Source organism: Balaenoptera borealis (assembly GCF_965194805.1).
Source record: "Balaenoptera borealis genome assembly, contig: HAP1_SCAFFOLD_1767, whole genome shotgun sequence".
NCBI classification, from domain to species: domain Eukaryota; kingdom Metazoa; phylum Chordata; class Mammalia; order Artiodactyla; family Balaenopteridae; genus Balaenoptera; species Balaenoptera borealis.
In genome coordinates, this window is record NW_028122480.1 from 1 (window position 1) to 13,684 (window position 13,684).

A 13,684-nucleotide genomic window follows, 5' to 3' on the forward strand; every position below is an offset into this window, starting at 1 on the left:
CAGTAAATGTGGAAACTAGAGGCCAAACCCAAACTGAACTGATGTTAAAGCCCATGTCATTTTATGCTGCCCCTTAATTTAAGAAATCTTCACAAGAGTCTTCCTTATAGTTACTTTTATGTGGATTTTAGATGTGTGAGGTTGACAAATTGTTTTTTAAGTTAATTAATTAATTAATTAATTAATTAATTTTTGGCTGCGTTGGGTCTTGTTGCTGCGCGCCGGCTTTGTCTAGTTGCGGCGAGCGGGGGTTGCTCTTCGTTGCGGTGCCTGGGCTTCTCATCGCGATGGCTTCTCTTGTTGCGGAGCACGGGTTCTAGGCACGCGGGCTTCAGTAGTTGTGGCTCACGGGCTCTAGAGCACAGGCTCAGTAGTTGTGGCACACGGGCTTAGTTGCTCTGCGGCATGTGGGATCTTCCTGGACCAGGGATCGAACCCGTGTCCCCTGCATTGGCAGGCGGACTCTTAACCACTGTCCCACCAGGGAAGTCCCGAGCTTGACAAACTTTTGTCAGATGTAACATAAAGGAGGCTTCATCATCATCATCACTCTCAAATTGCCTATTCAGAACTCCCTTCAGCTTCCAGAAGATGGTTAAAATATTCTTTAAGGCATTGTAGAAACCTTATTCCATATTAACATGCCATCCAATTTTACTTCCCCAGAATTAACATTTCATTATGTGCCTCCATTCAGCCACCATTCCTTTTTCAAGGACCTTTTCAATGCCTCTGAATAAGTGAGTGAGGCTTCGATTTCCCAGACCTTTCACTTTATAATTGTGTGTCTTCTCTGATTGGCTTCTTGCTCTGGCTACTTCCTACTGACCTTGCTGCCTATTCTCACCCCTATTTCTTTACTCACTGATTTCACCTTTATTGAATCTGAGAACTCTCCTCAGATGTGACTCCAGGTACACTACCTCCCACTTCTGTACCCTGTTTAACACCCTCTTCAATCCCGGCTGTACTCCCTGGGATTGAAATGATTTCGTGTCAGACATTCTTTAATTTGCGGACCCTGCGACCATTTCACATAACCCCTCAGATATTACGGATGGTCCTGGAAAGATTATGAAACAGTTACTTGGTATCAGTTGTGAGTAATGAGTTCTTTTCTTATATTGGACATTAAGACCATTCCATAAGCTTAGGTTCTGAGATTGTCACAGCATAAAGCCCGTCACTGATAGAGTAATGAGGAAAATGTTCTACAAGTCACTATAGAGTTGAGAGGAAAGGGCATTCGTATTCGATTTCTTTATTTAATGCAGAGCCTTAGTTTACTACCCACACCCCCGAAATTGTTACCTACTTTAATTATGCGTTCTCTTTAAATTTTATTTATTTGGTTGCACCGGGTCTTAGTTGCAGCAGGCGGGCTCCTTAGTTGCGGCTCAAGGGCTCCCCAGTTGCGGCACGTGGGCTCCCCAGTTGCAGCAGGCAGGCTCCTTTAGTTGTGACTCGCAGGCTCCTTAACTGTGGCGTGCAAACTCTTAGTTGCAGCATGCACGTGAGACCTAGTTCCCTGACCAGGGATCGAACCCGGGCCCCCTGCATTGGGAGCACGGAGTCTTAACCACTGCACCAGCAGGGAAGTTCCAATTATGTCTTCTTTTATTCATTAGCAGGTATATATACTTCTTATCTTTTTTCCCCTGTATTTTTTATAAATACAGACAAGAGAATAACATCTTCAAATAAAATGAAGGAAAGGCCTAATGTATCTGAGTTTTTCTCAGTAGCACGAAGGGAAATGTTTGCCAGCAAGAACTGTGGCAAGCTTATCCCAGATGTCAACTGTCTCTACTACCCAGGGGCTCAGAGCCCTTCTGAAGCTTCCTAATTGTCCAGGACAGCTCCATTATGACTCACCATACAGGGCCTAGCCTCCCTGTTGTAAACGTTGCGACACTCAGCATTTAAAAATTAGTCTCCATTTCTCCTTCCCAGCAGGCAGCTTCAGTTGGAGAAAGTAATTTCATTTTCTTATGTACTCATTCATTCACTCAGTCAACAGACCATCCCTCCTCTATTATGTGCCAAGATGTATGCTTGTTTCTGGTAACAAGGAAAGAATAATATATGGTTCCTTCAAGCACTTAAGGAGCTCATAAACTAGTGACAGAGGAAGATGCACAAACACATCAATAAAGAATTAACAATGCTTTGACTTTATTTGTATTATTTGAATGTTTATGACTATATTTACATACTGCACCCTGTTCAAAATGGAAATAGACATTTAAGAAAGAACTAGTGATGTAAAAACTCCACAGTAATATGTAAGTTATTTAGAGAGTTAAGACTGGAAATATTTGCACTCTCAAAGAAGCTTGTTAATGCAGATGAACCTCTAATTCTTTTGGTTGCTTTATTTACATTCATCGAGGTATACGTATTCCCTCTTCTAACAGGGGTTAGTAACTTGGGGAGGGGGTGCTACAGATTAAGGTCCTAATTCAGTGGCAGGTCCATCTTATCTCCTCTTCAGGTCATATTCTCAAGCAGGAGCTACAGGATGAGACGACTAAAACAGTTCACTTCCTTTGCTTACCCCCAGCCCCATAACAGGCTTCTGCTGGGCTTCCTTGCTTGCTTTCATCATCACTTTCACCACCAGAGGTCAGGGAACCTTCCGGTTAATCAGGGGCCCTGGAAATGATGCAGAAAAGTACTGACTTAAAAATAATAAATAACATTTATTTAGGGCTCACTGTGAGTTCATTGCTTAAAATGTCCTACTTAATCTTCGCAACCACTCCATGAAATTGGTATTGATAAATCTCAGGTATATCCAAAATAAGTCTCTATGTAGGGTTGTGATATTTTTAGGTCTTTTATGTCTTCAGGTTCGTCTCGGCAGCAGACATAAGGCGGTTCAAGATACTACGCTTGCCCCAAACAGCTCCAGATGCCAAGAATTGGCAAATTACTACTTTGGTTTCAATGGGTGGTCAAAAAGCATCATCAAGGTAAACTCTAGATTTTCTTTGACTAACCAGACTCCTTTCAACATTGAACTCCTAGACTTTAGAGAGAAGAATGGAACAGGGCTATGGGGAGGAGATGTGGGAGGCTTCCACACGGAAGTATCTGAGCATTGGCCTGCCACCTAGAATTAGTGATAATCTCAATGACTTGGATGGTGGTGTCCATAATTTTCTCCAGTATTTGTATGGTATATAATAAAAAAGAGTTGTCCATATCTAGTCATTCATTTGCAAGTCTCACTTGATTTTGAGGCTATAGCATACCTCAACTATTACCTGGGATTGCTGGAGTTTAGTTTTAATTTCTAACAACAGAATATTTGGAAGTCTAGCCTTTCATTCAAAATCCTAACAGCTTCAGGATCTTTCTAACCTTGAAGAAAGGGAAAATGAAGATATTGTGACACCACTTCAGAAGCAATAGCCTGAAGTTCTTCTGTGCTTCAGAGGTGGTGTTGCCCTCCCACGAGTGCAGGAGTCCTGGAGTTGGCATGGCTGAGGAAGGAACCTTTGGATAAGTTGGAGGAAGGTCTGTTTTCCAGTATGTGTGTGTGTGGGGAGGTGAGGGAGTGGGATTGCTCTTTTTTCCTTTCTTTCTGAAACTCAACTTTTCAGATACATCATCACCTTTTCTAAGCAACTAAAGCCCTGGGCAGAATTTTTCTGCCTGACAATATAGGTTTTTATCTTAGGCGATACCTGACAGCACCTTAAACTTTAGAATTTTAGAACTGACTGCCTGCCAAGAAGCTTAGGAGGAGGGAAAATTAGTTAGTTTTTGTTTTTGGTTAATAATTTGTTTTGTGCTAAAATAGTCCTTCAAATACAGATGTCTTCTGGCCTTCAGTTATCCCAACAAAATCATTGTCTAAAGATTGAAATAAACTCTTGTGTAAATGTTCAGTCCTTTGCCTCCTATAGAAGGGCCTGAGCGGAAAAAGTAAATGTAGATCCCTAGAAAGGGGATTCCGATTGGTACTGAGTTTTTTCCTACAATCCATGGCACTTGGGCTTAGGGTTTTAAGTCAGAGGCAGGGCTGTTAGCGAATGGAGTAGAGGAGGCTCCACCATCCACCTGAGTGGGTGATGGTTGAGGAGAGGCCAGATCATCTGCACTACCACCAAATCTATCTCCCTGTATGAATCCAGCCCTTTACGCACAGGAGAGCAGGGTCTGTAGCAGTGTAGCCTCAGCTTGTCCATTTGAAATCTGTGAGTCATATGAGATTTGTGCCACGTCCTTGGTTTGCATTTCCCGTCTAGTTAGTATTTTAGGAACTTCCAGAATAGATCTGAGCAGTGAAACTGTGCCATGCCAGGGTATACCTACAACAGAGACATTCAGCTGTACCCCAGTGTTGTGCCTGCCCTTAATCACTAAGGTAGTGAGCTAAGAATCACAGATGCTTTTTTAGTTTTAAACATATAACCTAGAAATCAGTTATTCAGATGATAGGCATTTTAAATTCATCTGTTTTGGTTGGATTTAGGGTCATTATCATTCCTTATGAAAAGGAAGGTAACCCAGAAGCTTGCTATTCAGAAGACTATGACAGATGCATTCCAGAAACTGCTGATTGTGGTTTTAGGTAAGACCTTTTTGACTGTTCTTGAAGTGCTTCAGTTTCAGTGAGCAAAGAAACTTATCTGAAAAGTTAATTGGATGAAAGTAATGGTTATCTAAAACATTACATATTCTTTCATTCACCAGATGCTTTCACAGCAGCAGTCTTAAATTTGTTCTTTGTGGCATTTATGAGAAAAACGACAGCAACTATTATTGTCCCCAGTGTTGAGATGTAGAATGACTTGCCTCAGTTCATACAGAAAGTGTTTGGTCCCGTTCTTCCTCAATTGCTTGCTTTTCATACAGAATAGTGCAGTTATAAGCCTTGGACACCTGTGTTTGAGTCCTAACTTTGTCTCTTAGATTTTGTTGTTGTTGTTGTTGTTGTTGCAATTTTAGGTTTTTCTAGCCAGAGACATTTGAAGGTATTTAATATCTCTAAGCTGCAATTTCTTTATCTGCAAATAGGGTTAGTAATTCAGCTTATCACCTAATGGGGGATATTGTAAGAGTAAATGAGATGATGAATGTAAAAAGCTTAGAACTATGCCTGAAACATAGTAAGCAGACAAAATATATTGACTATTATTATTATCGTTGTTGTTTTCTTGTTGAAGAGTTTATTAGATTATGTTTTTGGAATCAATTTAATTTCAGTTTTCATTTCTGATATATTGGGTGAATATGATTCTTTTTTTTTTTTTTTTTTTTTAGGCATCAATTTTATACACATCAGTGTATACATGTCAATCCCAATCGCCCAATTCAGCACACCACCATCCCCACCCCACCGCAGTTTTCCCCCCTTGGTGTCCATATGTCCATTCTCTACATCTGTGTCTCAACTTCTGCCCTGCAAACTGGCTCATCTGTACCATTTTTCTAGGTTCCACATACATGCATTAATATACGATATTTGTTTTTCTCCTTCTGACTTACTTCACTCTGTATGACAGTCTCTAGATCCATCCACGTCTCAACAAATGACTCAATTTCGTTCCTTTTTATGGCTGAGTAATATTCCATTGTATATATGTACCACAGCTTCTTTATCCGTTCGTCTGTTGATGGGCATTTAGGTTGCTTCCATGACCTGGCTATTGTAAATAGTGCTGCAATGAACATTCGGGTGCATGTGTCTTTTTGAATTACGGTTTTCTCTGGGTATATGCCCAGTAGTGGGATTGCTGGGTCATATGGTAATTCTATTTTTAGTTTTTTAAGGAACCTCCATATTGTTCTCCATAGTGGCTGTATCAATTTACATTCCCACCAACAGTGCAAGAGGGTTCCCTTTTCTCCACACCCTCTCCAGCATTTGTTGTTTGTAGATTTTCTGATGATGCCCATTCTAACAGGAGTGAGGTGATACCTCATTGTAGTTTTGATTTGCATTTCTCTAATAATTAGTGATGTTGAGCATCTTTTCATGTGCTTCGTGGCCGTCTGTATGTCTTCTTTGGAGAAATGTCTGTTTAGGTCTTCTGCCCAGTTTTGGATTGGGGTGTTTGTTTCTTTAATATTGAGCTGAATGAGCTGTTTATATATTTTGGAGATTAATCCTTTGTCCGTTGATTCATTTGCAAATATTTTCTCCCATTCTGAGGGTTGTCTTTTCGTCTTGTTTATGGTTTCCTTTGCTGTGCAAAAGCTTTGAAGTTTCATTAGGTCCCACTTGTTTATTTTTGTTTTTATTTCCATTACTCTAGGAGGCGGATCAAAAAAGATCTTGCTGTGATTTATGTCAAAGAGTGTTCTTCCTATGTTTTCCTCTAAGAGTTTTATAGTGTCCAGTCTTATATTTAGGTCTCTAATCCATTTTGAGTTTATTTTTGTGTTTGGTGTTAGGGAGTATTCTAATTTCATTCTTTTACATGTAGCTGTCCAGTTTTCCCAGCACCACTTATTGAAGAGACTGTCTTTTCTCCATTGTATATCTTTGCCTCCTTTGTCATAGATTAGTTGACCATAGGTGCGTGGATTAATCTCTGGGCTTTCTATCTTGTTCCATTGATCTATGTTTCTGTTTTTGTGCCAGTACCATATTGTCTTGATTACTGTAGCTTTGTAGTATAGTCTGAAGTCAGGGAGTCTGATTCCTCCAGCTCCATTTTTTTCCCTCAAGACTGCTTTGGCTATTCGGGGTCTTTTGTGTCTCCATGCAGATTTTAAGATTTTTTGTTCTAGTTCTGTAAAAAATTCTTATATAATAATCGGCTACGTTTTTGTGAGCCTTGAAAGTGGTCATGCTACTGAATAGCGTTGATTGTGTTCCCTATCGAGTTATACAGCGGTGAGAATGTGACAGGCTGTGCCCAAAGGAAACTCTATGATTAGTAGATTCCCGGAACAGAATTGCTCCCCTGCTTCACAGCCCTGCAGGCGTAGAGACTGAGAAACCCTAGCTAAGTTGTCAGAGACCTTATTTGCTTGTAAGAGTTGACCCTGGATTGGTCTTGGCCTTCCAGGCTGGGCAGTCCTTCCAGTGAAGTTTGACTTCCCTGGTCATCAGGCAGAATCTCCATCAGCTGTCAACTCTGGGTAACAACCTTTAAGAACCAAACTAAATGTCTGGGTTGTTTGTCCCTAATATGCAAAGGTATTCCTTATATGTACTCAAAACTCCTTGGACCAAAAAGCCTGGTGGCTCTAGCTTGCCTTGAGGAAAGCTGTATTGTCCAAAAGGCACATGGGCCAGTTTCTGCCAGTAGAGTGTTCAAATGCTCTCTCTGTCTGTCTGTGTCTCCAAAGCTTTGTTCATTGTATCTGGTAGAATTTTGGTCCCAAGGAGTAGGCACTTGCCTTGCTTCTAATATGAAGTATCTATTATAGTCCAGTGGTATCTATCCCGGGTTTGAACTCACTTTGACCCCCACCTAATGCCTTCCTATTTACTTGTATTGTGATTGAACATTTTTGTTTCCACAGCTTTTCATTCCTTTGTCATTATTCCTTAGTTCTTATTTCTAAGATCAGAAAGGTTTTTGAACCAAAGTTGACACTTCTTATATATTTTTTCACAAATAATTATGATAAAAACTGAAGTGTCAGATGAGGGAACTTCTAGGAAAATGCTCTTATTTTCTGCTTTTAGAAATCAAAAGAATGTCTAATTATCGGCTGCTACCATTGTATACAGGAAGTTTTAGAACAAGAAAACTTCTGAATTGATCCTTGTTAACTTTATTTCAGAAGGTGGTAAAATAGCTGTGGCATATAGACCCTGTGACGAGGTCACAGATGATGCTAGAACCGAAGAGGAACTACAGGGTTTAATTCAAGTATGTGGAGATAAAAACTCAAGGGGTACACAGCCAGTGTAGCCGTAATTCAAAACAACCAGCAGGATTTGGAAGACTTTGGCATGTCTACTCAGCTCTGTCATCCTTCGGAAAATGTGAAACTCTGAAACTGCTTTTGAGGCAGGGAATTTCTAGGACTTCTCCAAGTCCCGAGCCTTGTCTCTGGCCCCTTATTTGAAGTTTGGAGAGCAGGATTGAGGGCCATCAGTGTACGTCTACAGTTGTGGACACAGGAGAAGACACAGGCCTTTTAGAACTCCCCTCAAATAGAATTGCAGGGATTTGGGAACAAAGTAACTATGGCCTTAAGTGTGATTATGCTACAGTGTTTAAAAACTATTCATGCCTTTCAAGTAAGGTATATTACCCAGATCTCAGCATCTCATATATATCTTGTGTTAAATGTTTTGCAGAAGAACCTTTCTGTAAATCAATTATATGGATGCCTCGAATTAGGGATTAAGTTGTCAATGTAATTGCTAAAAGAAAACATTAATGTACTGCATATAGGATTTTTATTAAAAAGGAGCAAAAAATGTGTTTCATGTCATTGAGAGCTTAATTTGGGGCTAGATTTCTGATTACTTAACTCACCCCAATGTTGCAAAGTTTGTTTTGAAGGGAAGAAAGTAGAGAAAGAAAAGGTGGTTATGTTCTGAAAAATGTAAAAATTTTGAAAGTTTTTCCTGTACAAAATAATTAATTTAATTCAATTTAAATCAGTCAAGGAAACTTCAAACATATCCATGTTTGGGCTTTAAGAAGTCTAACTTCCTGTGAAATGTGAGAGGAAAGGATTCCGTATTGATACTAAAGATTTCGGAAACCTGATTATAACCACAGATCCATTCCTAAATGAGGCCAATCTTGGAATCAGTTCCATTTAGAAACCATTATGTGCTAGGCACTGGAAATAAGATGAAGCTCCTTCTGTCTTGGGGTTTAGGTGTTAAAGGTGTACCAGACAATTAAAAAGGACTAAAATTAAATAGATTATGAAAAGGACTGTGAAGAAAGTAAACTGGGTGCTAGTTAGAGTATTTCAAGAAAATTACTTAACATGCTGACTTTAACATTCTAAGTGTCTTCTCCGCGTGTGCACACAGGGTAGACCTCTGAAAAGTGACACTGTAGTTTTTTCTAGATTAATGGCTCTGTTGAGACAAGGTGGGATGGGGGAAGTTTTCCCATGCTAATGTAAAGGGCCGTTCACTTGGTTTTAGACTCTCTTTCCCAGAATGAATTGCTCACCTGCCCCAAAGCCCTCCTACAGAAGTTCTGGAGTCATCACTGATTCAGTGGTAACGGCTAATAATAGAGTGGTGAATTAATAATGAGACGTGAATACTGAGAGTTTGGAGGAAATGGCAACATTTTAGAATAACTGTAAGGTGTGTTCCCCTCCCGCCACCCTAACTGGTGCTCATTTTGCAGGTCAGCTACTTTTCTTGTCAGCCGTGTGGCCAAAGGGGGGAAGAATGCCTCTCAGACTTGAGCTTTGAGGAGGAAGGGTTCACATTGCCAGAACTGGACTAGCACTTTTGAATTTCCCAGAATGCCAGGTCCTGTGGTTTCCTTGGGAAGCTCTGCATCCTTCCCAACCCCCCGCCACCCCTGGGCCGCTGGAGTTTGGGGCCACTCGGGTCTGCAGCCCAAATCCCGCCTCCTTGTTTGGGGCCAGGGAGGGCAGGGAGGGCTTGGGAAGAGGGCCCGGCAGGAGGTAATTGTCGCTTTTGCAAGGGGAAGAATGGCTTGCGCCCTGGGGACTCTGGGAAAAAGGCCCACTCTGGTGGCGCGCATTGGATCTCCGCACGAACCTAATAATGGTGGTGGCGGAACTAAACACGTCATAAATAACGGGTGGGGCGTTAGGCGGGGGAGGGGCGCGCGGTTGCTGACGTGAGCCCTCGCGTCGGCGCTGGCATAGCAGTTCAGCTCGGACGCAGGATGTGGCTCCGGCTCCTCAGTGGCCTGGGTCACTGCGCCTGGGAGCCGCCGCGTGTTATGTCCCGGCTGCGCCTTTGGTTGCCACGGCTCTTCGTCATGTGGCAACAACTGTGGCTAGTAGTCCTGGCAGTTCAGCCTCCGGAGTGGGCCCTGGACCCCGTCCAGGTGACACCCAACCCCGCGCGGCTGACCGAGGCTTGGTCTTCATACGCCTCAGACCCCCCTCCCAAATTGCCCCATGCCCTTACACCCCTGGCAGAAGCCGGGGGCTTTAATTATTTGACGGCCTCGTCTCCAGTCCAGATGTTGGCCCCGCCTCATCAGGAGTTGACTGAGACTGAGGTTCCATACGCGGACACGGATTCGGTTGGAGAGCTGCCTACAGGGCCAGATCAGTTTGCTGTTCCACATCAGGATCGGAATAACAAGCAAACCCAACATCAAAAGCTCCCAGAGGAAGTTCCGGTGCTGGATTGGAATCAGAATCAGGCCTTGGTTCTGCCTTCTCGACACAAAAATAAGAGTAAAAATGTACATCCAGATCAGGCTGAAGGTCACCAGTCATTTAAAATTCTTGTTCCACCTGTAGGTAGTAAGAGCTCAAAACCAGTGAAGTTTATTGTTTCACCCCCAAACCTGAAGAAAGATCTAGTTCAGCATCAACGGCTTGCCAAATTTGTTGGAACTACAGGCCAATTTGAAGGAAAAATTCAGGGTCTAGAACAACAGTTGCAGGGTGATTATTTAGATCCCAGTATGGATGCCTTTTATCCTGAGGAGAGGCTACCTACAGATTTTCTGGGGAGCCCAGATGAACCTCCAGAGCCCCCTGAGGAAGCTGAAATTTCTCCATCCCAGCAGGAGGCCCACACTCGTCATCCAGAGCGCACTGAGGAGGCTGAATCTTTACCCCAGCACGAGGCCCCTGCTCAGCATCCACAGACCCCTGAGGAGGTTGAATCTTTTTCACCCCAGGCAGAGGCCCGGGCTCAGCCTCCAGAGCCCGCTGAAGAGGTAGAGCCACCTCCACTTCAGCAGGAGGCTCCATCTCAGCCTTCAGAGGCCCCTGAGGAACTAGAAACTTCAAGTCCTCAGGAGGCCCTAGCCCAGGCTTTGGAGACACTTAAGGAGGTTGTAGTTCAACCAGTAGCACATCATGGGGTAAATGAAGCTCAGCAGTCAAATTTGTACCATGTCACTGTTAAACCTCTGGATCTGGCACTTACCATAACTCCACAGGTCACTAAAGAGGTTGAACCTTCTCCAGTCCAGCAGGAGACGCCATCTCAGCCTCCAGAGAGCCCTGAGGAGGTTGAACCTCCGCCAGTCCAGCAGCGGGCCCCATCTCAGCCTCCAGAGCTCCCTGAGGAGGTTGAACCTTCTCTACTCCATCAAGAGGCCCCAACTGAGACTCCAGGGTTCCCTACTGAGTATGTACTTCAAATTCCAGTGAGTGATGAGGTAGCATCTCTACCTGGCGTTCAGCGTCACGCTCATTCAAACTTGCCCAGTGTTACACTTCAACCTCTGGATTTGGAACTTACCATCACTCCAGAGCCCACTACGGAAGCTGAACTTCCTACAGCTCAGCAGGAGGCCCTGGCTCCACCTCTTGAGCATCCTGAGGAGAGAGAATCTTCTCCAACCCAACAAGAGACCTTAGCTAAGCCTCCAGAGCCTCCTGGAGAGGTTGAGCCTTCACGTGAGCGGGAGCAACCAGCTCCGCCTCCAGAGCCTTCTTCAGGGGAGGTGGAACCTTCTCCAACTCAACAGGAACAGCCAGCTCAACCTCCAGAGCATCTCGAAATGACAGTTTCACCTCCAAGTCACCATCATGCTGAGCATTCAAACTTATCCAGTGTCGCTGTCAAACCTGCAGATGTGGAGCTTACCATAACAAAAGAACCCACGCCAGAGGTGGGACCTTCTCCAAATCAGCAGAAGCCTTCAGCTCAGGCCTCAGTGCCCCTTACTAATGCAGAATTTTCTACAACCCAGCATGAGGCCCCCACGCTGCCTTCACAGCCACCTGAGGAGGTTGAACCTTTGCCAGTTCAACAGGAGGCTTCAGCCCAATCTCCAGAAGCCGGTCCACATAACAAACCTTCAGTACAAGAGGAGACCCCAGCTCAGTATCCAGAGCATCCTGGAGAAGAAGTTACACCTGCCACAACCCAGCAGGAGACTCCAGATCAGCATCCACAGGCTCCTGAGGTTGTACCTTCTCCACCTCAGCAGGAAGCCAGAGCTCAGCATCCACAGTCTCCTGGTGAGGTTGAATCCTCTCCAACTCAGTCTCCAGAGCTCTCTAATGTGACTGTAGTTTTCTCTCCGGAGCATCATGTGACAACAGTTTCTCCTCTAGGTCAGGATCAAGCTCAGCTTCTGCAGCGGCCCGATGTCACTGTTAAACCTGTGGGTCTTGCACTTATCGTAACTCCAGCGTTCACTAATGAGGTTGAAACTTCTCCACCCCAACAAGAAACCTCGGCTCAGTCTACAGTGTCCCCTGAGCAGTTGGAACCTTTGTCAGTCCAGCAAGAGGTTTCAGATCAGCATCCAACCCCCACTGAAAATGTTGAACCTTTTCCAGTTCAGCAGGGAGCCCCAACTCAACCAACATACCCCGAGGTGACATTTCCAAATCCAGAGCATGTTCAGGCTCAGCATCCAACCTTGACTGAGGTCACAATTCAACCTTTGGACCTTGAACTGACCATAAGGCCCGAACCCACTAAGGAGGATGAACCTTCTCCAACCATGCAGGAGACCTTAACCCAGCCTCCAGAACCACCTAAGGAGGTTTTTGTAGCTCAGCCTCCAGTATATCAGAACCCAGTAGTTCCAGCACCAGATCAGGATCACACTGAGCCTCCAACATCACCCAGTGTCAGAGTTCAACCTTTAGACCAGGGGCTTACCACAACTCCAGAACCTACTACAGAGTCTGAACATTCTACAGCCCTGCAGCAGACTACAGCTCCCCCTCCAAAACACCCTGAGGTGACACTTGCACAGCCAAACCTGACTCAAGTCACAGTTCCACCTGGGGACCTGGGAGTTAACATATCTCAGCAACCAAGGCCATCTGAGACAGTTCCTTCGACTCAGTATTCGGTACCCACTGGTCTTCCTGGTGTAAAATATACCCCAGAAAAGAAGCAGCCAGAACAGAATGCCACCACAAACATCAGCATATGTGAGCTCTGTACCTGCAAAAATGAGACACTGTCGTGTGTTGGTCTCAGCCCAAAGCAGAAGCTCCACAGAGTGCCTGAGCCAGAGCCTAACGCCTACAACGGCACCTTCACCATCATGTAAGAATCGCCTTGCCTCATTTGTTCTCTGCATCCTGCCTGACATGGCAGCCTTTCTTCAGGTCTTCCTGGGTCCTCCTTATCTCCCCAGCCCACATTGACTGACTTTCTGTTTCCACCTTTTGTTTGTCAATGATTCCTTGTCTTCATTCTCCTTCTTACTATTTTTCCCTCTCCTCCAGTCTTTTACTTTTAATTGCCCTTATTTTTTTCCTTCTCCATTTTTTTACCCCATTCTTTAATTCCTTAACATCTACTCTTCTCCCCTCTTTACTCCATCCTCTTTACAGCGACATGTCCCTCTCCCCATCTCATTGGTGGTAATACAACAAAGTGGTTAAGAGTAGAGATTCCGGAGCCAGACTACCTGGGTTTGAACCCAGGTCTGTCATTTATTAGCTGTATGACTCAATTTCCTCATCTGTAAAATGGGGATTATGGTAGTCGTCCTCTCATAGGGTGACTCCTATGACTCCTAAATCTCCCAATGACTCCAATCTCATTGGGAGATTTAGATGAGTTAATATAGGTAAAGGTCTTCTATCAGTGCCTAGCATA

General features: G+C 44.0%; 1 protein-coding gene and 1 pseudogene across 6 annotated transcripts in view; both read left to right on the forward strand.

Moving 5' to 3' along the window:
* The first annotated feature begins 2,852 nt into the window (after window positions 1-2,852).
* On the forward strand, window positions 2,853-10,225 carry LOC309622187 (RAD52 motif-containing protein 1-like; annotated as a pseudogene). Its single transcript has 6 exons — window positions 2,853-2,975; window positions 3,349-3,522; window positions 4,484-4,582; window positions 7,753-7,841; window positions 9,297-9,424; window positions 10,108-10,225. The product of its transcript is annotated as an RAD52 motif-containing protein 1-like (transcript).
* LOC309622188 (leucine-rich repeat-containing protein 37A3-like) overlaps window positions 9,684-13,684 on the forward strand; it is a 43,878-nt gene continuing 39,877 nt past the window's right edge. For 3 of the 5 annotated variants that reach the window (XM_082409305.1, XM_082409304.1, XM_082409306.1), the window contains exon 1: window positions 9,684-13,126. In XM_082409305.1, coding sequence (XP_082265431.1) covers window positions 9,810-13,126 — 3,317 coding nt within the window. In that variant the 5' untranslated portion in view covers window positions 9,684-9,809. The remainder of the gene's footprint in view (window positions 13,127-13,684) is intronic. The other 2 variants (XM_082409307.1, XM_082409308.1) reach the window with 1 other exon arrangement.